Here is a 25775-nt window from a genome sequence, read left to right as displayed (position 1 = left end):
TTCTTATTCTTACAAAAAAGGTATTTTATATAAAGAGAACATGTAACAAAAATACAATTTATTTTGATAGTGAACATAAGCTAAGCAAGTTAGATTGAATATTTCAAACTCCAAAGAATGTAAGAACACTACAGAGGCATAATTTCTTAAACATTGTTCAACCTTTCATGATATGCATGGATCTAGTGCAAAATACAGAATTTTCAACCTGCAACAACGCCATTTGCAACAGAAATACATTCACATGGCAACAGAGTTTCAACATTTTAATTGCTCACTGTAACATTTAGGTGCATCGCTTAGTAGTCTGAGGTTACATTAAAAATTAAGAAGGTAGTTTTGTTGAGGCCAAGAAACAGCTTAGTAAGATGTTAAGTTTCCCTTTAGCAGAGGCATGCCTAGTTCACAAGCAACTGTAAGCTCCACAAACCTTGGCTGGACTTTTATCCATTGCAAAACTCATGGCCATTTAAGAGGTAAATAAATTCACAGATAGTCATCAGCAACCTTCCTCTGCAAGTACAGATAATCCCACAAATTTTCACTTACATGTCCTTGCTCAATACTTCTAGTCACTATGGGCTTGCAGTGAACTCTGAACATAGTACTAGATACTTGAGGTAGTGACAATGTTATTCAGGGCTGCAAAAATTCAGCCCTCCAGCTGGTTTTGGACTACAACTCCCATCATCTTCAGCCACAGAGGCCAATATTCAGGGAGAATGGGAGTTGAAGTCCAACATCTGCAGGCGAGTCAAAGTTGTGCAGCCCTTTATTGATTATGTGGGTCCACTTATCCTGAGGTACAGGACATATCTATACCACAAACTGGCTTAATCTTTTCTTCTTTCCACAAAGAGCTCTGGTAACTCTAGGGGTGTGTGCTTGTGCATAGTACATATACACCTATAGTGCAGATGGACCCACATGAGCCATGGCTCAACTTCAAGGTTTCTTAATCTCAGCTTGCTTCAGTTTTCTTTACATGATGAAAGTTGAGTGTGAAGCAAGTTAAGAGGTTAGGAATAGGTAATTGCCCAGACTTTCCCTTTCCCTGCATGATTCTGTATCCATGCCTAATAGCCTTTCAGCCATTACGGGTTTAACATGATACATGGTGATACAGGTGATGCCTGCAGATACATCCAATCTAGTTTCGTCCCTAAAATAAGCCATAGGTATTATATTAGGGGCAAATGCCAACAGTTCACTCAAGTAAGAAGTTGTCACAGTGGATCCATATTAAAAAAAAAAGCTGAACAAAAATGTATGAAAGGAAAGCCATTTCCATTGCTGGATTTCAACAGTTCATTTACCTGTGGAGCAGATTTGGCTAGTTCCCACTTTTTAAAGCAAAGTCTCCTTAATGGTGAGCAAACCTGGCCCTCCAGCTGTTTTAGAACTACAACCCAGCCAGCATGGTGTAGTGGTTAGAGTGCTGGACTAGGACCGGGGAGACCCGAGTTCAAATCCCCATTCAGCCATAATACTAGCTGGGTGACTCTGAGCCAGTCACTTCTCTCTCAGCCTAACCTACTTCACAGGGTTGTTGTGAGAAGAAACTCAAGTATGTAGTACACCGCTCTGGACTCCTTGGAGGAAGTATGTAATATAAATGTAATAATAATAACAACAACAACAACAACACTCATCATCCCCAGCCACAGATTGTGGCTGGGGGTGATGGGAGCTGTAGTTCAACAACAGTTGGAGGGCCAGGTTTGCCCACCCCTGACTGGCAGGATTCAAGCCTTAACATCTTATGCCACAAGCATTAATTTTGCTTCAGTTGCTTAAGGTTAACTTAACTATCTTCCTTTCTAAACATTTGAATGTATAGGAAAAATTCAGGGAGTTGTAGGAAGTGATAAAAATTGATTTTTTTTTTTAAAAATCAGTTTTATTTAAATCAGATTTTTAAAAACTAAATACCAGTTCTAAATACCAGAATTTCCAGTTCTCATGTAAAAAGTAACATGGTTAAAATTAAATCTCATCACAAATATGCTACACTAACACATAGTTTTCTAAAAATGTATTGATGACTATCATGCACATGGACTTGTGTACCAAACATGGGTATTCATCTCAGGAAAATGGCTCTAGTCTGCCTAGCTGTGCCCATACCAGCTCTTGCTTTTGGAAATGTTTGGGCTTTCAGTTTCTGTTCCTAAGCCTGTTTTTCATGTGCAAAAACACAGGTTGGATAGTAGGGTGGTTGCTTTGTGGTGGGCCTGGGCCAAGACAGACACAAAATATATAGGAAAGGGAGTGAAGTAGAAGAACACTGCAGGGCAGGGGGAGGAAGGCATTATTCAGTACAGCTTCCTGTACTGCCCCCCAGTTAGCCACTGAAAAATGGTCATAGCTTTAGGGCACAGGAGACACCCCATCGAGGAACACTTTGAAGTAATGCCTTCCTTGGGTAAAAAGAGATGTGTCAGATGTAAGCAGTGCATCAAGGAGATGTAGGGCAGCTTGACACAGGTAATAAGTATTACATACTATTTCCTAAATTAGTAAAAATCATCTTTAAAAAATTACACTAAGTGTACTCTCCTAGATGAAGAAAATGCTCTATTGAGGTGTATAGTAACATGTTTTAGTGATGAGATTTGTACCATTGTTTATTATGTGAAGTATCAGTGGGAACCTTGATTTAAATCAATGATTTAAACTGAGGTTTTTCTTGGTGATTTAAATAATAATTTAAATCAATCCACCCTGAAGTTCACCAAACCTATTTATGTAGTTCACATTGAAATATTATTGCAGAATAAGGATCCTTAGCCCTTCTGGTTGTCAAGTTATCCTCAATAATATAAATCCAAGGTGATAAGTTGATTGGGTTATATCTGCTACCAAACAGAATGGACCCGAGGGGGAAATGTTTTCCTCTTGACTGATCATCTGAACTTCCAGTCAACATAGTTAACCACTTAGCTACCTACATTTGACATAATAAAATAAGACAATAAAATTAATATATTCATTTGGAATAGGAGTTCAAGTACTAACTCAACTAGACTACAAGAAAACCTTTAAATTATTTAGTTGCAAAAATACTAGTTAGGTTTGCTTGCAGCCTTTGTTCTTCCATTTTCCATCAAGCATTTCACAGAACCTTTAGATTTTAAATACACATAAAAAGTAGTACAACTAAATTAGACTGAAAAATGATCTTTCAAAACTGGAATTCTTCACACACTTCATTGTCCCTTATCATGGCTCAAAGGGTTGCGCTCTTTGTACAGAGTTCAAATTCACATGAGAAATGTGCAGTTATTCACATTTATTCCTTTTTGCATTCTAGATTCTCCGGTGAGGTGGGTGCAGTTTGAATTAGGACAACTGGCCACAGTCAGTGATGACTATCTTCTTAGAAGGCTTCCCACTCTTGGAGCCAAGGCTCTCAATTTTTCTCACAACTTCTATCCCTTCCTTCACATGGCCAAACACCACATGCTTTCCATCCAACCTGCAATATGAACACAAACAGGGTATGAAATGTAAAAGTAGTTTTGCATTGCTTTTAATGAATAAAACAGTATTAAAAATTATTAATTTTTAATGTAAACTGCTTTGAGAACTTCTGCTGAAAAGCAGTATATAAATAGTAGTTGAAAAAAGCAACAATCTAATTATCTGCTTGCAGTAGGAGATGAAGGATACATGAGAATAATTCAACTTTGGGGAAAGGGGCAATTTCCTCCTGAAAGAATTATTTTACAAGTGACAGAACAGACATCACACCAAACAATGGTTAAGAAAGCTCAACTATCGTTTGGCATGAAGTCTGAATTGCCAAACCACTGTTTGCAACCAGCCAGCAAACTAGAATATAAAATCATAGACAACAGCCAAGCTAGAATTTACTGACAGCATAGATGCTGTTACAAGGTAGATTAGCTCCAGAAAGTTAGTTGAAATAGCAGGGTAATAAGACCAGGAAATTCCAACAAAATGGACACTTATATGTTGACAGGAAGTTGAAGAGCAGCTGTAGGACAAAACATGATGCAGACCACAAGTATCTCAACGGCGTCTGACTAAACCCTTACCAGAGCAGATCAAAGACAACACACGTCAGAAGACTCAAATCCTTAATACTGTCTGGGCTAATCAACTAAACAGTCAAGGCTCCTTACATTAGGCCTGAAGGAAAGTTGTCTAGAGAGAATAATATCTAATTCTTGCTTGAGCATAATTAAGCAACAGCATTGAGGACTGGGAATACTGATGTTTCATTTGCCCCTTTGGCACAACAACATATTTTGTAAGTGCTGGTTTGTCTGCAAGTAGAGGGGAACTTTTGGGAGAGTAGGATAAGAAGAAAATGTCTCCAAAGACATCTGTACCACCCACCACACACACACTGCTCTCACTGCTTGCTTTCCATGAGTGCTTGCTTCACTAAACTGCTGCTTCTACATTAGCCCTCTAAGATGATCGTAGCCAATAAAGGTTCATGTTACCTTCATGTAGCCAATGAGATCTGGCTATATGACAAAACCATAAGGACAATTAAGAGTAAGGACAAGTAACATTGCCATCAACTATATGGATGGACACTCTGGCCTCTATTTGTACCCACCAACATTCCCAAAACTGTTCAAATGGGAATGCATTTTAGCAGCCCTAAGAGTTTATGTCAAAAAGATTCAATCCTGCATTATTTAATGTACTAAAGTTGGAGCTAGCAGCTACGAGGATGTATCCCAGTAAAAGGGCCCTGGGTTTTCAGGAGTGGGTTCAGCCAAAGCAAATGCAATGGCTTCACCACTGGTGGTCCTCTATGAACTCAATACATTTTTGCAACTATATGGCCTCATTTCCTTCTATGACGCTCCAACAAGAAACACAACCCAGGCAATTTAACAAATGTTGAGCAGAATGCTTACCAATCCGTTTTGGCTGTACAAATGAAAAACTGTGATCCGTTTGTGTTGGGCCCAGCATTGGCCATTGAGAGGACACCTGCAACAGCAATGACAGTGATTCAGACTTCACCATAGAGACATAAGAAGAATTCAGCATGTTTTGCATGGAGCTCCTTTTTGCCTTGTGTACTGTATTTAGATACTAGATTTCACAAAATATTCCATTCTGAGGAGTACTAAATATTTCAATATTGTGCTGGAAGGCATTCATTCATGTTTATTAGTGAACTTCTACAAGATGGACCAATTATTTCTTTTCCCCGTTTTTGCCAGAAATTCAAGATTTCATCTCTCCTTTTCCTCTATGGCCACATATTTTTATGCCTTGTTTTCAAACTTTTTCAAGTTTTTTTTTGCAAAACAGCACACACATCTTACTTTTAAAAAGAAGCTAGATTTTGAGCTGAATTGCATAATTGAGACAAACAATGAAATTTAAAGCAATTTCACTTTCAAAACTTAGAATTTTTAGTGAGGATAATTCGAAAGATGAAAGGAACATATGGTTCTGGGACCATCTTTCCCCCTTAGAACACAGAACATAGGAAGCTGCCATATACTGAGTCAGACCATTGGTCTATCTAGCTCAGTATTGTCTTCACAGACTGGCAGCGGCTTCTCCAAGGTTGCAGGCAGGAATCTCTCTCAGCTCTATCTAGGGAACTTGGAACTTAGATGCTCTTCCCAGAGTGGCTCCATCCTCTGAGGGGAATATCTTCCAGTGCTCACAATTCTAGTCTCCCAGTCATATGCAACCAGGGCAGACCCTGCTTAGCTAAGGGGACAAGTCATGCTTGCTACCATAAGACCAGCTCTCTTCGATCTCCTTCATTAATGGAAGAGGACAAACAGTTATTGCGACATAGCCAATGCACGCCAACCATTTCAAATTATAATGCTGTGATGCTTATTTAAGGCTTAGGTAGGAACTCTGTCCTAGAACATCTGGGTTCTAGACAGGGGATGGAGCCACTCTGGGAAGAACAGAACGTTTCAAGTTAACTCCCTGGCTTCTCCAAGATAAGGCTGAGAGAGATTCCTGCCTGCAACTTTGGAGAAGCCGCTGCCGGTCTGTGAAAACAATACTGAACTAGATAAACCAATGGTCTGACTCAGTATATGGCAGCTTCCTATGTAACATGTCATATGAAATACCAATGCAAACACAGGGTATGCTGTCAAAATAGATTAATGTCCCAGTCCTGTTAACTAGGCAAAGGGGCACCTTTTAAGGAGGTGGCTCTCATATCTAGCAGAAGGAGAGCAACTGTCCCTGTTCAGCCTAGAATGGCATCACTTCAGAAGTAGGGGTTGGTGTTTGGATGTGTGGGGTGTTTTAGATTATGAGCCCTCTGGGAACAGGGCAAAAAATAATCACTGACCCAGAATCCACTACCAGCCACAGTGACTGGGCTGCAGTAATGTCATTGGCAGAAGTTGCTCTCTCACACACAATTATGACTGTTTACTATTGCAACAAGTGCCACAGCAGCAGCAAAGACATAAAAGCTCAACTAGAGCAACCACCCTTCCCCCAGCTAATGGGGGCACAGTTGTCCATGACAATACTTGATTGTATGATAAGCCAACCAAGAAGCAAGGAGATCGTAGGCCAAGTCAGTGTAAGAAAACCAATTAGCAAAGGAAAAACAGGCCTCCAAAATGGCACTTGAAATGTTTCAACTAGAAATGGGGTTGTTTAGTTCCAAGCAGCTGGAAATAGGCCCTTTAATTAATGGTAGTTTTGTTTCGCGCTTGGAACACATGAAACGGCTCATTTTGAGTGGAAACATTTGTGCATCTCTAACTAAAAGCTGTGTGTACAGACCCAGCAAAAAGTTCAAAGATTTGGGTAGGTTACATTTTTAAGGCTCCTAAAAATCAAGAGTGTAAGTGCCGGACAGATATGCCTAGAAAGGACATTCCTGAGCTTGAGTGCCACCACTGAGGTCCCCTATAACCAGCCACCTCGCTTCTGAAGATGGGAGCCTCCAGAGCAGGGGAAGGATTTAGAGTAGGGCCTCCTTTATGTAAGGGGAGATTCCTGTGAGAACTGACAGCCCCGGAGATACCTTTAAAGTCATAAGCAGTCTGGGGTCAGGGTAAGAACCAGTTCTTTAAATTGCTTTTGAAAACACACTGGAAGCCACTGAAATCCTTTTAAGCATGGGGAGGTGATCAGTTGCATGGGAACCAAACAAAATAATCTGACTGCCATATTGTGACCCAGTTTGCTCTCCCATGGTCTTCATAAGTAACTCCACATGCAATCCAGTGCACTAGTCTGATTTGGAGGTTAGCAAAACAAGCTCAGATTTTTCCGGAAGGATTATGGCTGCTACTAAGCTGACAGGTGCTTTGGGTTAGAGCAGGCCTGCTCAACTTAGGCCCCCCAGCTGTTTTTGAACTACAAATCCCCAGCCACAGTGGCCAATAGCCGGGGATTATGGGAATTGTATGCCAACATCTGCAGGAGGGCCAAAGTTGAGCAGTCCTGGGTTAGAGAGACACCATTTGTGTCTTCCATGGCCAAAGCTGCATTCAAAAGCACCACCTAGAAACTTGATCCTTTAGGGGCAGCAGGAACCCCTTCTAGTCTAGGTTGCATATCAACTCCTTGACCAACCTTGCCTCCTACCAACAAATGACTCATTTTATTTGGATTGAGATTCCATTTCCATTTACCCATTAAGCCCATTCCTGATTCCAGCAAACAGTTCAGAACATTCAGAGGCACAACTGCCTCAGGCGAAATGGTGGCAAAAGCCATCCCATAGTTCCCAGCCAAGCCATATTCACAATTACAATTTGAAAGCCATGTTTAGAGCACAACTAGAGTGGGGTTACTTGTGTCAGGTCTCCAGATTAAGTTTCAGGCACTAATGCCAGGCCCTGAAGCCCCAAAGTCATGAATACAGTCATTCTCAGAAACTATCCTTCATACCTGTAGGCTTATCATATGATCAATACCAGGTGAATCATTTTGGAAATCCAAAACAGGCCTTTTCCAACCTCTGGCATCTATTTTTATCAGTGGCACATGACAAGAGCCAGAGAAACGGGGGGTGGGGGTGGGGAGACGACTTTGCTTACCTGGTCCAACATGTTTAAGGATGAAGTTTTCATCGGGAAATCGACTGCCATATATAGATTTTCCTCCTGTGCCATTGTGATTAGTGAAGTCGCCACCCTGATAAAAAAACCATTTTTGTCTGGTTATGCACATATACATATACAGGTAAAGTGTGCCGTCAAGTCGATTTAGACTCCTGGCACCCACAGAGTCCTGTGGTTTTATTTTGGTAGAATACAGGAGGGGTTTACTATTGCCCCTTCCATTTGAGATGATACCTTCCAACATCTTCCTATATCACTGCTACCCAATATAGGTGTTTCCAATAGTCTGGGAAGCATACCAACGGGGATTTGAACTGGCAACCTTCTGCTTGTTATTTATTTATTTGATTTGTATACCGCCCTTCCAAAATGGCACAGGGCAGTTCAGTCAAGCATTTCCCCACTGTGCCATTTGGTGGCTTACATATACATATATGATGTGTATCAATTTTATCCAACTGAAGCTCACAGTCAGATAATATCTATAATACAGAACCTTGTTTGTCACAGTGCTCCCATCAGCTAGTCTAGGTGAGTGTTGGGGAGGAGAACATTTCATTACCTTACAGGGCTGCTCAACTACTGTATTAGTACTACTAAGCTGGTGGCTGACATACTGAGGCTATTCACATGCACGTGCAAAACTGGGCTAAGGGAGCCCAGCCTGGTTTTGCAAGTACATGTGAACCACAAGAATTGGCCTGATCCTGGTGGCTCCACAGTGGCAAACCCGCCTATTTAGCCACTCTACTAAATGAGGTTAAGGGAGCACCCTCTTTATTCCATTTATTTGCTTGTGTGTCAGCTGCAGCTTGCATCCATGGCTGGCACACACAGGGAAGGGGGATCCCCCATTATCTGAGCTCCAGGGGATGGGGCTATGTGCAGTGGCGTGCCCTGGCACCCCGACACTCGGAGCTGCTGGGAGCAGCTGCTGGTCTGTGCAGGCGATCTGCCCACCCAGAGAAGGGGAGAAGATCATCTGCTGGGAGGGTAAATGTAACCCGTTCTCCCCACAGACCGTCCCGGAGCCCTTCTCACAGATCGTGAGAAGAAACTCACAGACTAGCATTGAGCTGACGAAGCAGGGTTTTCTATCCTAAAGGTTTGGTGTTTTGTATTTTCAGTTTTCAGTGATCCCATTTCCTCTGCCTCCTGAAATTATGTCCCTGAAGGTGGCACATCAGCAAGAGTTAGTCTGGATATTGGCCAATGTGTGTGAATTGCTTTGAACAGCTTTTACTAACTATTCAAAGCAATTAACACACACATTGAATTCACGCACAATGAGTGTCCGTGTGCCATCCAGTGATGACTTAAGACTTCAAATTTCTAAACAACCATGAAGTTTACTGAGTGACCTTGGGCACCAACCATTAAGTGGCAAGAGAATGCATGTGTGGCACCTAACCTTTTCCTGACTCCTGATGTGGTATTTTATTGCAAGGAAACCCAGACAGTTGATCATGTGTATCATTCCCAGATAACAGCAACTACATACTTGTGATATTTAAATGTAGAGGGTTTTTTTAAAAAAAGTTTTTTTAAAAAGTTTTTAAAAAAGATACCAAGTGTGAATTGGCTCTGAAACACCATATATGGAACACATATATGGAACACATGAGCCATTTTGGAAGGATGGTATAGAAATCAAATAAACAAATAATAAATTTGCGTGAATAAGTATTGTTGCTTCATGAAGGTAACAAATGATCCTTCCAAATTATTACTATTATTAATTCGATTTCTATACCGCCCTTCCAAATATGGCTCAGAGCGGTTTACACAGAGAAATAATACATAAATAAGATGGATCCCTGTCCCCAAAGGGCTCACAATCTAAAAAGAAACACAAGATAGACACCAGCAACAGTCACTGGAGGTACTGTGCTGGGGGTGAATAGGGCCAGTTACTCTCCCCCGCTCAATAAAGAGAATCACCACATTAAAAGGTGCCTCTTTGCCAAGTTAGCAGGGGTCAAATGATCCTCTGCTCATAATTCTAGCAAAACACCTGGCTATACAAAAAGTTGCAATTAATCTAGACATTTAGCTAAGACATATAGTTTATTTTTGCTGTTTACATGGACAGGGTGGTCAACAGTGATCTTGACACATCTGCATCATTTTGTCTGCCTCACTGGTATTGAATTCATTACAGGTTACCAAGAGTTTATGGAGCACTTCTTTGCACAACGTATCACTGTCAGACTCTTCAGTGACTATCAGAACTGCTAGTCTTAGGAAAAAGACCAGATTGCAAACCTGTTATGCAAGTAATATTCAGCTTCTATAGTTTCAAATCTGAATGTTCACCAACAGGATACAACCTCTTAGGGAGGAACTAGATGTGATAACCACAGACCTCTTTGCCTACTTCTTCTCTTTTCATCTGTTACGTTTCACTAAACACATGGTATGAGGTGAGGTGATGCCGTCATGCCATGAGTTTCCCCCGCCTCTCATCATTAGCTGGTGATATTAGAGTCACTCACAGCATGATGTCATGTAATGTCACATGAGGAGTGAAACTAGCACCACAGGGGCAAGGAGCATGGCAGCAGCCCCATGTCTTCTAACATCTAGGAAGAATTTGGCATCACTAATATTGCCACCTGAGCGTTCATTTAGTTCTCTTCTGTGGCAGTTCTTAAACTACCATACAGGACACTAAGTTTCAGAATACTTAGGATTATTCTGTAGCAGCAGCTGCAGCAGAACAGTCAGACTAAGGGGTTGGGACGATGGGGGGGAGAGAGAAATTTTGCTCAAGACTTCAGCCTACAATAAAAACTCTACAACAACATCGAAGTGTGTCACATGGAAAACAGAACCCGGGGCCGGGAGTGTCAAAATCCTCTACTAAAAACGATTAAACCTCCTCCCACAGGAGATGAATATTCTATACACTGAGCTGTTTAGGATACAATTGTAAAAACATGTGTTTCGCATGCAGTGTGCCATTTTTTTTTAAATTTCAGCTGAGTCCTAATTATGTTTACTTGGAAATCAGTCCCACTGATTACAACAGCACTTTTGCAACTGTTCTTAGGACTGCAGCCATTATGCGATAGCTAGGTGATCTGAAATTGCCATCATGTATTAGTTCTCCGCAACAGCCTTTTCCACAAGAGGTCAAAACACTTACGTAGTGAGTGAAACTGGAGTGTAATAAATTACACAATACTTGTGTTCTACCTGAGCAGTCCTGGAAGCATGCTCTGCATCATTTAAAAGTATTTACACTGACATGACTCAACCTCTAATTGTATTAATTAGCGACTTCATGTCGACCTCATGCTTTAGCTGTGGAATGGCAGGCATTCTTCTCACAGTTTCAGAAGATGAATGCTACAATCCTAAGACACACTTAAATGTAGGTTACTTCCAAGTCACCAGTCAGATACAAGTTTAGAGATCCTAACATAGATTCTTCACAAACACAATAACTGCAGAATGATTCCTTAAAGAAAATATCTTCCTTTCAGAAGGAAAGACAAGAGATGGGCTTGGGGATTATTCTAAAACAGCTACCCAAAATGTAGAGGATTCTGTTTATGGAGCATCTAATACTAAATCCTCATTTTTACTTCAACAAAATCAATAGGACTGTATTTGTATACAAGAACTACTCCTTCCTCCTGAGAAGATGACGATATTTCGGGCCTGGGGTGGAGTAAGAATGCAGATACATTTTGCTCCTTTTCATGGTACCCAGATGCAGCCCTGAGAACCCAGTCAGAATAATTGGCAGTTTGATGCTTTTTTGAATCAGAAATGCAGTTTCATGCATGCATTCAAGGCCATACTTTGAGTCTCATCTGAAATGCATTAAAAGCTATTTAACTAGATACACTGAAGAAATGCAGCCTCCATGTGAAAAGCCTACAGTTACTCAGTCAACAGCAAAGTAGCGATGCAAATTTAACTATGTGCACCTTGTCACTTCTGTTCCCTAAGCTGGATACCACCACCACCCCTTTTTGAAAATACAATCCTTTATTTCTTGTTTATAGCAATTTGGTATTATTCAGCATCCAAATTGGAGAAATTCCTTCAAGTCAAACACATGCTTCAAGTCAAACAATTCAGTGACTCAGTCTGCTTAACTGCAGTACAAACAGAACGGCAGTATATACTTCTTAGGTGAGATGTTTGTAAAGATGGGTGGAATACTTTTCTTTGAAATATCTACTCCGTCAATAGCATGCATCTTAATGAGGATTATACTGTGAAACAACAAGAGGAAGAAAAGGTATACCACCATTTTGTCTCTAACCAGTCAAGATGCAGAATTCCACAGGAACTCTCAAAGCCCATTTTCGAAACCAAAGGCCCTTTTAAGCAAAAAAAGCCATTTGTTTCAACAGAGCTAAAAGAAAAGCTCAGAATGTTTACATGAGGTTTCTCAAAGCAAGCTGAACAGAAAAAACTATTTATTCATGCTATGCAACTATTTGCTAAACAATATTCATAGTAACTTTATGGAGTGTCAACATTTTATAAAATCAAGCCTCAAGCCTTTTCAGATGCCATGTTAAAATAATTCAATATATCCGGTTGCTGTGTTTTAAAAGTTTACGGGACTTGTGGAAATGTTACACCAGAAATAACCCACAATGAACAGCAGCAACCACCTCCATGTGTCAAATATTAACCAATTCAGTTGTGGGGTTCTTCACACAGTGTGAAATCCAAGGGCGTCACACACGAGAGGACAATATGGGGAGCTGCCCATTCCTGCATTTAAGTTAGGGCTTAGCTTTGATTAGTCCACTTACAGTTTCCAGCCTCTAGCCCTCCCCCTGTCAATCCTAAACTGTTGGTTGAAGCCCCATTTTCACTCCAGTGAATTGTACTGGTATTTGCTCTGCCCACCCAGAGGTCTTGAGGAAATAAGGTCATGACACAAATAAGGTTTCCTTGTTAAATAAAGACATCATGCCCTGCTACAAAAGTTTTTTGTTTTAGAGTGTCTGGTACAGGATCTTGAGCAGAGGTTTTGGTTCAAGCCTTGGGTTAGCTATGAGGTGTCAAAGCATCTGTTTTTGTTTGTAATTAATACTGTACTGAAGGCTGACTTTCAACAGATCACCGCAGGAGACCTCTTGACTACATACAAAACTCTGATCCTGAACAGGTTGTCTATGAATAAGCTAGCACCAACTTTCTTATTAATACTGTATGCAGTAACTGCAGCCAAATAGTGGCCCCCTTCTGAATTTGCTCCATTCTCAAGACCACACCAAGCTTATCTATCTGAGGCCAACCAAGATTCCATTTTCCTTCTGTAAGATTACTACTACATTACCACTCAGTGATGCTGTGCATTCACTGAGTTCTCACAAAGCAATTTAATAACTTCTACCACCTAATGGCGCAGTGGGGAAATGCTTGACTAACAAGCAGAAGGTTGCTGGTTCGAATCCCCACTGGTACTATATCAGGCAGCAGCGATATAGGAAGATACTGAAAGGCATCTCATACTGTGAGGGAGGAGGCAATGGTAAACCCCTGCTGTATTCTACCAAAGAAAACCATAGGGCTCTGTGGGTGCCAGGAGTATGCAATACAAGAATTTGCCACTGCTACACCAGTGATTCTGTCACCAATGAAAGCATTTTTGGATAACTGCAATTCATCTACTACGATGACGAATATTTATATGCCGCTCTTCAATCAAAGTTCTCAAAGTGGTTTACATAGAAAAACAAACACATAATTAATAAAGATGGTCCCCTGTCCCCAAAGGGCTTACAATCTAAAAAGAAACACAGGGCGGAGAGACCAGCAACAGCCACTGTAGGGATGCTGTGCTGGGGGTGGACAGGGCCACTTGCTCTCCCCATGCTAAATGTAAGAGAATCACCACTTTAAAAAGATGTCTCTCTGCCCTGTCAGCAGGGGCAAAATTGAACTGCAGGTAAGTTGGAAAAACGTTTGGTTTGATTACCTGGCACATGAAGGAAGGAATCACTCTATGAAATACGGATCCTTTGTATCCAAAACCTTTTTCTCCAGTGCAAAGAGCTCTAAAATTTTCTGTGATGGAGGGAAAGGGGAGAAAGCTGTGTTACTAGCAGAAAAACCAAAACACAATAAAGCACTTTAATATCACAGGCGCTAAATAATAATCCTGCCATTCTGGATTGCCGAGAGGTGCATACTTGGCAACTGCTTTGCTCTCCACCTATCCAAAAGTTTCCATCAGATATGTGCTCATCATTTTCATTAGCTTAAACAACACTGTGGTCTATGCCTTACATGCTATGCCTGTGTCCAGCTATATACTTTTATACTGTGGGTGGGGGCTCACATAGAAGACCCATGGGAAGCTAGCCAGTTAGGGAGAAGCGTTCAAGCCTAGTCTTCTCTCCATGTTAGTTTGCTATGGATATTCAGTCATCTGGACCTTCACCTGAGGTATGAAGTGGTACAGGCCAGACACAGGCTTACTACCCCAGTGAGAACAATGTTGCACCTTGTTACTCAGGCATACTCCAAGCAGTATGCCTTGCTCGAGGGGTGTGGCATAAACACTTTAAAAGAATGTATGAATGAATGAATGAATGAAGGGTGTGATCCAGAGGACTGCAGACAGATTTTATGCACACACCAGAAGTTTCTACCCAAGGGCAGTCCTTCAATGAGGCAAGGCGGCTGCCTCAAATAGCAGAATATTAAAATGCTGGGGGCGGGGCAAGATGGACCTGCCACTCCCCAGTGCTTAAAAAAAAAGGCACAAGGTGGAGGAGGAGCATCTGGTGCCTGGCATGTTGAGGTCTTGGATCATTACTGCCCATACTCCTCCTAAAAAACAAACAAACTCCTTTGTCTCTGAAAAGCTATTCTACAAGAGACTTGCACAGACACCAAACACAATGAAGAGAATCTAAGGTTCATACAGCCATAACTGCTTATACCTCAACTATTCAAGATTACTTTAAATAGATTCAGTCTCACCATGAATTGATAAGAAATGTGATTTCGAAAGCAGAGACAAGCTCTGCATATAGCATATGCAATCTTGGAAACTGAAAATGGCAACAACTTGGTTCATACAGGTAATGCAAAAACAGTAAGCAATGAATATATGCTGTATAGAATGAGAGTGGGATCAACTGAGTAGTTTAAGTGAGAGGGGGCAAGTTTAGACACCATTATCTCTGTTTGCCTGACAATTTTAGTATTTGGAATAGCTGGAGCATTGCATCCCCATAATAGTATCTTCTTGCCAAGACCATCTAAGGAAACTTAAGAATCCAATTAAGCACCAGCAAAAGCATTGTCTTACCTGCTGTCTTTGGCACGACATCAGCTTTCAGCTATTAAGGGGAAAAAGAAAAAGAAAAAAAAATTCTTTAAAAAACAAACACACAAAACATACTGCAAAGAGACAAACATTTACTGGCAGATCAGCATAATGAAAACTATCAAGGATACCCAGAAATCATAACAGATCAGTAAACCTGTTATTTACTGAATACATACATGCAGAATGATCTCATTCAGCTGTACTGGCCTAGCAAATGAAACAGGTTCAATGCTAAGGCAAAGGCATTCTAACAATATAGGCCACTTCACATACTACACAGGAACCAACCTCGGTTTGCCACTGACGGTATGCTCAACAGTGAGCAGCAACCCATCATAGCTCTTCCATATGTATGATGAACAGGCTTCCGAACAGGGCATTTTAACACACTTTATACCTTCTTTAGGTCCTCACCTAAATGTGAAGTCACCCTTACATCAGAGGCTCTCCAACTTGGGTCTCCAGAAGTTGCGGCTCTACAGCATCCCCAGCATGTGGTTATTCTGGCGGGGAGTTAATGTGAGTTCAGCAACATCTGGGGACCCAAGTTCAAGGAGCCCTGCCTTACATAGCTGTGATGAGATTTGTTAGAGAGATTTGTATGATAAAGTGGATTTACAGGTTCTTACACATATATTTTGAAGAGTGTGCTTGTGGCTTTGTTTGTGCAAAATAAAGTCATACTTCCCAGTGACCTACAGATATCAGATTTTGCATACACAATCCTGCCACTGAGATTAGCTGTATGCACCACTTTTTACACCGAAATACAGAGTCAAATTTTTCAATAATGTTGGTTTGCTTTTTTTAGCAGAAATGCTGAATATATGATCATATTTTAATTGTTCTTGTTCTCAATAGATTTATAACACTCAATGATCAGATCAATAATTCCAAAATGACAACATGCCAAAGAGAAGCAGAAGATCTTTCTTAAAGTTTACTGTGATGCAAATATACTATGTATGGAAATTATTCAATAAAATGAATATATGATGTTTAAATCCTACAAATTTAAAATTGTTCTTTTACTTTCCTTTTCCAAGCACATTAATAAAATATTCTATGACATATTTCATTTACTTTGCCTGGACAATGATGGGCTACAACCCACTATTTGTAGATAAATGTAGTAGTTTAGATGGTGCTGGATTTCCCAATGTTCTCATACTTTTCTGGAATATGCCTGTCAGACTTCTCATTCATACTATCTGAAAAGCGAGTCTCTAATATGACTGAAAATCCTCCGTTCATATAACCAAAGAATCTCTCTCCTCACTGAGGAAACAAAGACTGCTCTTAAACTGGGAACAAACCAAGGGAAGAAGGCGAAAAATATCCAGACGGGTTGATGAAGAAGAACATATCCCATTTTTCCATCACAAGGAGATCACTGCTAGTGAAATCCTGCTAAGCTCACACAAAATTCCCAAAGGACATGGCTTCCCATTTCATTAAAACCCACTCATGGTTACCATGCAATTACATGCTGATGGCTTCTCTCACAGAGAGGTGTAGCCTCTCTCTGACAGACTCAAACAGAAAGGGTGAGGAAGTGTTGTTCCATAAGTTTCTCACAAAAGAGATTAGTAAATACATACATTTAATACTTCTCAGATTTAATTCTGTTGCAAATAACACAAAAGAGCGACTTAGGTTTTCGTTAATAAAACTGGCTAATGTTCCTTTAAATCTCAACGTTTCTTGCAGATATACCAATCCAAACCAAACTCTCCTGCCCCTAGCCTAATAGAAAGCTACTTAACAGAAAGCTTAACTAGCCTACAACTTCTCTGTAGAACATTCAGGAAGTGTATTTAGAACAGCCCACACTAGATCTCCCCCGTCACTAAGCTGTGGCTTCTCCCAGCCCTAACTAACCTCCAAGCCCTCTGTAAAACATTCAGGAAGCGTATCTTTAAAACAGGCCACATTACAAAAAACTGACATTTTCATACAGAAAGTACATTTTCACACAGGAAGAGGAAGAGGAGGGGCTAAGATAGCAAGCAAGAGGGGTTTGTGTGTGTTTATAAAATGTCTGCACAGTTAATGAAACTTGCCTCCCAAGAGGCAGAGAGCTTTCATAAAGTGGAATTCTACTAACTTAGCCTTCCCTGTAGATGCATGTATGCACTGGTATGGCTTAGCTCTATACTGTGCTCAGCTTTCAAGCAGGTGGTGTACTAAATGGGTTCTAAGTAGAGACATCTGCTTGCAGCCGCTGCCCAAATGTTTTCTTGTATAGTGGTGTAGTGGTTAGAGTGCTGGACTAGGACCGGGGAGACCCGAGTTCAAATCCCCATTCAGCCATGAAACTAGCTGGGTAACTCTGGGCCAGTCACTTCTCTCTCAGCCTAACCTACTTCACAGGGTTGTTGTGAAAGAGAAACTCAAGTATGTAGTACACCGCTCTGGGCTCCTTGGAGGAAGAGTGGGATATAAATGTATTATTATTATTATTATTATTATTATTATTATTATTATTATTAATAATAATCCTATCTAATAAAAGGCTTGGTGTCCGTCCGTGGATGGACACCAAGCGTGTGTCCGTGCCTCCCTGGCCTCTTCTGGGCATGCGCGAAGCGCATGGCCAGAAGGAGCCAGGGAGGCAGGACCGCCAGCACCCGGGGGGTGGCGGGAGAGGGAATGGCGGCGAACGTCTGGAGCGCAGAGCTCCACTAGCGCCCGTTAACCAACGGGCTACAAAACCACTAGTAATAATAATAATAATATATGCTTTTCAGTTTTCTGAACAACCTTGCCTCTGACATGCCACCTTCGCTTCATGCAATATTGCCTTTAAAATCAATAATTTGAAGGCAGCATTGGGGTAATTTATGGCATACTATTAATACTCATGGCTTTCTGAAGTTATCTTGAAAGTACTTTGCATTTACAAATATATCAGAATGGTTTTCCAATGTAACCTGTGTCATATGCACCAATTAGTGTAGCCACTCAGGTTCATCTTCTAAGCCGACACATTGTGTGTGTGTGTGGGGGGGGGAGGGTTTCAAAGGGTGGCCAGTTCTGATGTACATTTCTTTAACAAATGAATTCATGAGATCACAAATGTGAACTCTTAAGGCTTGCAACCAAGTTATTAGGCCACAGTTGACTTATTTATAAATCTGCTTTTGCCTACACATATTGTACAAATCATATCTGGGACCACTGTTCCCAGTAACAGGGATTCCCAGATGTCATTGACTACAATTCCCGGCTGCAATGGTCTTTAGCTGATTATGGGAGTTGTAGTCAACAACATCTGCTAATTCCTGTCACAGGGAACACTGGGGTACACTGACATCCTGAAGGGAAGCACCAGCTTTCATAAAGGTTCCATTCCTAGTTATCTAGAGGCAATTTTTACTTTACCTAGAGGCAACCATGTTTTCGAAAGGGCATCTTCCACAACTAGTTTACACTGAGCAGCATTCTGCACTCAGTTGAACTTCAGAGCCAAGGAAAAAATCTAGAGTCTATTAAAATATCTTCCTATTCTTCTTCCCTTCCATTCGCAGATCTATCCTGTCCAGTTGCAACAGACCCAGCAGAAAAGCTTTTGTTATATTCTCACTTGAGCTGATCTTTCAGATATACCGGTCAACTTGTATGTCCAAAATCCTACCATGGCAATTCCCACTCTGTGCTCAGAGCTGCTTCAGAGCACACCAATTGCCGATTATGCATTCCAATAATAAACAATGTTTGAAGGGGGAACATAATCTGCTGACAAGTTGTAATCACATGACCATAACGCTCCAGGCGATCTTGGAGGAAACTGATTATCAAGACCCATTTCAAACTGGTTTTCGGGCGGGCTATGGGGTGGAGACTGCCTTGGTTGGCCTGATGAATGATCTACAAACTGGGAATTGACAGAGGAAGTGTGACATCGCTGGTTCTTTTGGATCTCTCAGCGGCTTTCGATACTATCGACCATAATATCCTTCTGGAACGTCTGAGGGAAAGGGAGGCACTGTTTTACAATGGCTCCGCTCCTACCTCTCGGACAGATTCCAGATGGTGTCGATTGGAGACTGTTGCTCTTCGAAATCTGAGCTTAAGTATGGTGTCTCTCAAGGCTCCGTAATTTCTCCAATGCTTTTTAACATCTACATGAAACTGCTGGGAAAGATCATCAGGGGATTTGGAGCTGGGTGTTATCAGTACTCTGATGACACTCAGATCTACTTCTCCATGTCAACTTCTTCAGGAGCTGGCATATCCTCCCTAAATGCCTGCCTAGAAGCAGTAATGGTCTGGATGAGGGAGAATAAACTGAAGCTGAATCCAGATAAGACGGAGGTATTTATTATGAAGGGTCTGAACTCTAGAGACGATTTTGATCTACCTATTCTAGATGGGGTCACACTTCCCCAAAAGGAACAGGTTTGCAGTCTGGGAGTACTTCTGGATTCACACCTCTCCCTGGCTTCTCAAGTTGAGGCAATGGCCAGGGGTGCTTTCTATCAGCTCTGGCTGATACACCAGCTGCACCAGTTTCTTGAGATCAATGACCTTAAAACAGTGGTACATCTGTTGGTAACCTCCAGACTTGACTTCTGTAATGCACTCTACGCGGGGCTGCCTTTGTACGTAGTCCAGAAAATTAAGTTGGTTCAGAATGCGACAGCCAGGTTAGTCTCTGGGTCATCTCGGAGACACCATGTTACTCCTTTACTGATGGAGCTACACTAGCTGCCAATAGGTTTCCAGACAAAATACAAAGTGCTAGTTATAACTTATAAAGCCCTGAACAGCTTAGGCCCTGGGTATTTAACAGAGCGTCTTCTTCACTACGAGCCCCACTGCTCATTGAGATCCTCTGAGGAGGTCCATCTCCAGTTACCGCCAACTCGTTTGGTGGCTACACAGAGACGGGCCTTCTCGGTCGCTGCCCCTAGATTGTGGAATGTGCTCCCTGCTGAGATAAGATCCTCCCCATCTCTGGCAATTTTCAAAAAACACCTGAAAACCCATCTGTTCACCGAAGCTTTCTCAGCTTCCTAACTGTTTTAGGTTTTAATCTCTGGTTTATTTTTAAATTGTTAAATTGTTTTAAGTTTTTGTATATGTTTTTAACTTGTTTTATGCTATTGTTAACTGCCCGGAGATGAAAGTTTGGGGCGGTGTACAAATTTGATAAATAAAAAAAATCGAACTATATGGTGCTCACCCTGGGAATACACACATGTGGATACATCTATCTAGACCATTGTGGTCTTATGTAGCCCTATGCAGACATTAATAAGATTGCCTTGGACTTGGAGACTGGAGTTCAAAACCTTACTCAGCCATGAAGCCCATTGACATTGGACTGACTATACATTGTAGCCCTATACAGACATTATGTTGTACAAGCAGAGAGATGTCTGTACACATTTTTATGTTAATGACTGTACATGCTTTCAGTTTAGAAATGAGCCTGGTACAGGCCACCTTAAGTGCAGCATACGGACAAGTATGTTAAACAAGTATGAATAACTGTACAGACATACACTGTAGACAAAAAACCTTATTCAGACATTATATTGTACAAGGGTCCAGACTTCTCTAGAGTTATACATGTTTTTGCGTGAACAGCCGTTTGCGTTCATTTAAAAAATTAACCTGTGAATAGGCTCCTCAAATGCATGGTACAAATAGGAAATCAACTGCTGTACCTATGGTCAACATAACACAAGTATACTGTACACTCGTCATACAAATGCCTGACATAATGTCTGCATAGGGCTAGAATGTATGTGCATTGAACATATTGTGTGAACAGGACTTTTCTTTCAGCATAGTCTACTTTATGGATTGTTGGGAGCTATTCTAACCCACGACAAAGCTTAGGTGCCATGGTGCTTGGATACAGAATAGTGACCTAACCTTCTGCCTCTACCGGTGAGAGCTCATGGAATTCTCTGCAGTTCTAGACCACAGTGGGAATGACAAGTGGGAGATTTGCAAGTGAATGACTCACTTGCGAAGGTGAGCAAAGGCAGGGATTTGCAAGTCAACGAGTCAGCCTGGAGAAGGAAGCTGTCCAGGGGCACTTTGGCTAGGGAAAAAAGTTTGTAAAGATTTGTGACAATGAACTAGAAGTTCTGAAACAAACCAAGTAGTGCTTAGTCTAAAAGCAGGGAACAGTATGCAGTGTGTTTTTTAAGGGCTGGTTTTAAAAACTTTGGTGCACAAATCCTGAAACAAACTCTAAGCTTAAAACAATGTGTTTCAAAGCTGTGTGGAAGCAGATTTGGTCTGGAATTGGACAACAAACAAACTTAATCCAGACAAGGAGTGGTGCTCTTGGCTGTAAACCTAGCAACCCAGGTAATGAGGCACGTCTGGTTCTACATGGGGTTGCATTTCCCCCAAAGGACCAAGTCCACAGCTTAGGGGTGCTTCTAGATCAGACTCTGTTCTTGGATACCCAGGTCGCAGTGGTGGCTAGAAGTACCTTTTGCTAGTGTCAGCAGGTACACCAGCTACCTGGAGAAGGAGGGTCTGCATGCACTGGTTACATCCCAGACAGACTACTGGAATGTGCTTTACATGGGGCTGCCTTAAGTTCAGTTGCTCCAGAATGCTGCTGAAAGAATGCTCATGGGAGCTAATCATGACAGCAGTATGAAACCCATTCTATGGCAGTTTCATTGTTGCCAGTTTGTTTCCAATCAAATTCAAAGTGCTGGTATTCATCTTTAAAGCCCTATATGGCCTAAAGTGGGGATACCTGAAAGACTGCCCATGTCAATATGAACCTGCTCCAGTTAAGACCTACCTTGCAATCTGACTGTGGGGCAGTTAAGACCTACCTTGCAGTCTGACTGTCTTGAATTTATATGGCGACAACCAGACACAGGTTTTTTCAGTTGTGGAGCCATGTTTGTGGAATGCCCTCTTTGGGAAGACCAGACAGGTTGTATCCCTGGTCACATTCAAAACATGGAACACTTTTTTAAAAAGAGAAAACTTTTGATGCTAACAGACTTATTTTAAAATCTCTGCTTTTTAATATGTTTTCGCTACTGTTGCCTTTAGAACTCTGGTTGCTGTTTTCTCAATGGTTTTTATTTTTATTTTGTTTGTTTTAATTACTTTTTGTAAACCAATTTTGGAAAACTGCACTCAGAAGTGGCATATACATGTAAAAAAAATTAAACCTAATTGTATTACTTGTGCTTAACTTGTCACTTCCATAAATATCCTTGGCACAATTCACTTTGATCACATAATAAGCAAACATTGCCAGACCACAATATCCACACACTCCTTATAAGCAGTAAAGGTAAAGTGTGCCATCAAGTCAATTTCAACTTCTGGCAACCACAGAGCCCCATGGTTGTCTTTGGCAGAATACAGGAGGGGTTTACCATTGCCTCCTCCCGTGCAGTATGAGATGATGCCTTTCAGCATCTTCCTATATTGCTGCTGCCCCATATAGGTGTTTCCCATAGTCTGGGAAACAGACCAGTGGGGATTCGAACCGGCAACCTTCTGAAGCATTTCCCCACTGTGCCACTTAAGGTACCTGAATCTATATTGTGCACCCTTGGTAACCAACAACGCCTGCTTATAATGTCTTTGTTCTCAAAAGCAATGGCCTTGACTAGATAAAACAGTGCCCTAGTAGTTCAACATCAGAAGTTTCCCCCTTTACACAAAATTTTAAAAGAGACTCTAATGTGTTGAAGATAATTAAATCTCTTTGCCATTGCAACATATCCTTAAAGATAAGAATGGCTCCAAGGAATGTGAGGGAACCAAGCAACCCTTGCACAAAACAATCTTTCCTAAGACTCTAAGCAATAACTTCAAAAAGGTTTCATTTTGTACTGATGGCTCAAGAACAAGGAACCACTTTTCAATTCACAGATAAAATAAGGAATCAACCAACTTAATCCTAAATAAAAACCACTCTTTTCCTTTTGGAAAGCAAATGTTCAAGACCAAACTTTTAACTTCAGATTAATTTGTCTAGAATTTCTAGGGATTTCAAAAACAGAATACCATGTTATTTCAGCACCAAGCACATGCAATGACTATTATGAAACAAGGTTCTCTGTCAATGTCCCACATTATGGCACTTCCTCCCCTTAAGGACGTGTCAAGAAGCATGGTTGAACTTTTCTTGGTAAGAAAAGCTTTGTTGAGAGAGTACCTAGTGAATTTGGCCTTTAGCTTGGAATTTGTAAAGGTTCATCTAAACGGCTCTTTTAGCTTTTCGTTTATAGGGAGCATTTAAGATAGGATGGGATAAAATCCAAACTGGAATGGAATTGCTATATTCATGCATCAAAAGAAGTGGGGTAGAGTGAATCCATAATCCAGTAACTCTTAATGATTACAAAATGGTGGCTAAAGTTGAAATTAAAAGGAATTAAAAAGAAACCACCAAAAGCAATGAAGTTTATGCCATATAAGCATACTAACTGCTTTAGTCTTCTTCAGTGGCAGGCCCTAGTGCAAAGGCACCTTGAAGACAAGAATGAAAATCACCACTCCTATATCACCACCGATAACTATGACCAACCATTCACTCCTCATCTAATCAGGCATTGGAAAAGGGAATGCATTCAACCTATTCAATAGTTTTGAGCTCCCTTCCTCGGGTGTTCCAAAGACTAAAGGAGCTGCCTTAGGTTGCCAACTTCTCCTCCCACCCCCCAGAGACCCTCGTGTCTTTAAACAGCAGAAATAAAGCTAAACAAAGCTCTTCCTGACATGCATGGCAAAGCTCCACCTGTTCAATTTCTGCCTGCTGATGGGGGGCAGGGCCAAGTTTATTCATTTAATTTTCTATTTATTTTTACATTTTATATCCTCACTCTTCCTCCAAGGAGCCCAGAGCGGTGTACTACATACTTGAGTTTCTCCTCACAACAACCTTGTGAAGTAGGTTAGGCTGAGAAAGAAGTGACTGGCCCAGAGTCACCCAGCAAGTATCATGGCTGAGTGGGGATCTGAACTCGGGTCTCCCTGGTCCTAGTCCAGCACTCTAACCACTACACCACGCTGGCTCATCAGCATGCTGTATTATTTATTTATTTATTTATTTATTTGATTTCTATACCACCCTTCCAAAAATGGCTCAGGGCAGTTTACACAGAGTAATAATAAATAAATAAGATAGATCCCTGTCCCCAGAGGGCTCACAGTCTAAAAAGAAACATCAGATAGACACCAGCTAGGGATGGGCCTAGACCGGTCCAGAGACCATTCTAAAGGCCTCCGGACTGGTCCGGACCTGGCCGGTTCGGTTCGGGGGGTTCCTTTAAGGGCGGAGAAGGGTTTACTTACCCCTCTCGCCGCTTTCCCCCCTCCAGCGCGCGTATTCTATGTAGTAATTGGGGATAGGGCCAATTACTCTCCCCCTGCTAAATAAATAGAATCACCACATTAAAAGGTGCCTCTTTTAAAAGGTGTACCCTGACAGGATCCAAGTAAAAGGTAGAAATTCAACAGGCAATGCTTTCTTGCCTCCCCCTGCATGTTGAGAAGCGCTCCCTTGGACTCATCAAATGTGTCCTTGTACGTAGAGGAAGCTTGCCAATGGCAACAGTGTTGCCATCGTGATCAGCCGCCTTAATTCACACCCCGTTCCTGAAAAGGGGGCATAACCAACTCAAACTTTTGCTTTCTTTTTTAAAGCGTGAGCCACTCGGATCCCTTTCTGCAAGTCGCGGGCACGATCCAGCCAACCTTATGCACCTGAAAGCCCCCTTTAGCTCAAGGGCCCTTATACACACGGCCCAAGGCCAAGGGCACCTTGGAGACCCGTGAAGGCGCCGGGGGGCACACTCCCGTTCGGCAGCGGGAGGAAACCACCAGGAAGAGAGCGGCGCGCCGCGTACCTCCAAGACGACTCGCCCCAGGGGCTGGTTGTCGGCTCCCACGTCCAGGTAGACCAAAGGGTTGTCATCTTCGCCGTCGCTCCTCTGGCCACTGCAGGCTCGGCTGCTGGGGGCTGGGCTCAGGACGCGCGCGGAGGAGACGCGCAGCAACATCAGCTCCCCAGCGGCGACGGCGGCCCGGCAGTGCTGAGGCTGCTGCAAGAGGAGCAGCAGGGAGCGGCGAGCCGAGCTCAGCGCCAGCATTGCGACTGTAGGCGCGAGGCGGCAGACGAAGAGGGTCCCGAGGGTGGAAGCGGAGCCAAAGTTCGGAGCGGCTACTACAGCAAGCCAACGCACGAATCCACGTAGAAGGCGCGCCGGGACTGAAAAGCCTTCGGTGCGCATGGGCGCCTTATAAGAGCTCCGCTGGTGCCTCTGCAGCACCCCTCGCGGCAGGAAGGGGCATGCTGCGCCGTGGATGACGTCAAGGGGCTGGTGGTGAAGGCGGGAACAGGCAGGGTAAGTCACCGATTTGCCCTAGAGGCACACACTCACACTCACCTCACACTC

At 42.0% G+C, this 25775-nt stretch overlaps 1 protein-coding gene and 1 long non-coding RNA gene across 4 annotated transcripts in view; one reads left to right on the top strand and one right to left on the bottom strand.

Annotated features, from left to right (window-relative positions):
- Nucleotides 1-25610, bottom strand: PPIF (peptidylprolyl isomerase F). The gene is made up of 6 exons (XM_053309148.1): nucleotides 25227-25610; nucleotides 15352-15382; nucleotides 14011-14099; nucleotides 8034-8130; nucleotides 4902-4977; nucleotides 1-3478 (listed from the first exon to the last, which is right to left on the bottom strand). The coding sequence occupies exons 1-6, from the start codon at nucleotides 25608-25610 to the stop codon at nucleotides 3343-3345; spliced, it is 813 nt and encodes a 270-aa protein (XP_053165123.1). The 3' UTR covers nucleotides 1-3342.
- LOC128350664 (uncharacterized) overlaps nucleotides 25590-25775 on the top strand; it is a 57419-nt gene continuing 57233 nt past the window's right edge. For 2 of the 3 annotated variants that reach the window (XR_008319366.1, XR_008319364.1), the window contains exon 1: nucleotides 25590-25724. This is a non-coding gene — a long non-coding RNA (uncharacterized LOC128350664). The remainder of the gene's footprint in view (nucleotides 25725-25775) is intronic. The other variant, XR_008319365.1, reaches the window with a different exon arrangement.

Source organism: Hemicordylus capensis, chromosome 3, assembly GCF_027244095.1.
Source record: "Hemicordylus capensis ecotype Gifberg chromosome 3, rHemCap1.1.pri, whole genome shotgun sequence".
Taxonomy (NCBI): Eukaryota; Metazoa; Chordata; class Lepidosauria; order Squamata; family Cordylidae; genus Hemicordylus; species Hemicordylus capensis.
Note: the sequence above shows the minus strand (reverse complement) of the source record. Positions and strands in the feature narration are given on the sequence as shown.

Bases quoted from the DNA above. Each gene is read 5' to 3' on its own strand.
- PPIF (XM_053309148.1), bottom strand. From the start codon at position 25,610: ATGCGCACCGAAGGCTTTTCAGTCCCGGCGCGCCTTCTACGTGGATTC. The intron at 15,383-25,226 runs GTACGCGGCGCG...TCCCCTTAATAG, and splicing joins TGGGGCGAGTCGTCTTGGAG to CTGAAAGCTGATGTCGTGCC. The intron at 14,100-15,351 runs GTAAGACAATGC...CCTCCATCACAG, and splicing joins TGTCGTGCCAAAGACAGCAG to AAAATTTTAGAGCTCTTTGC.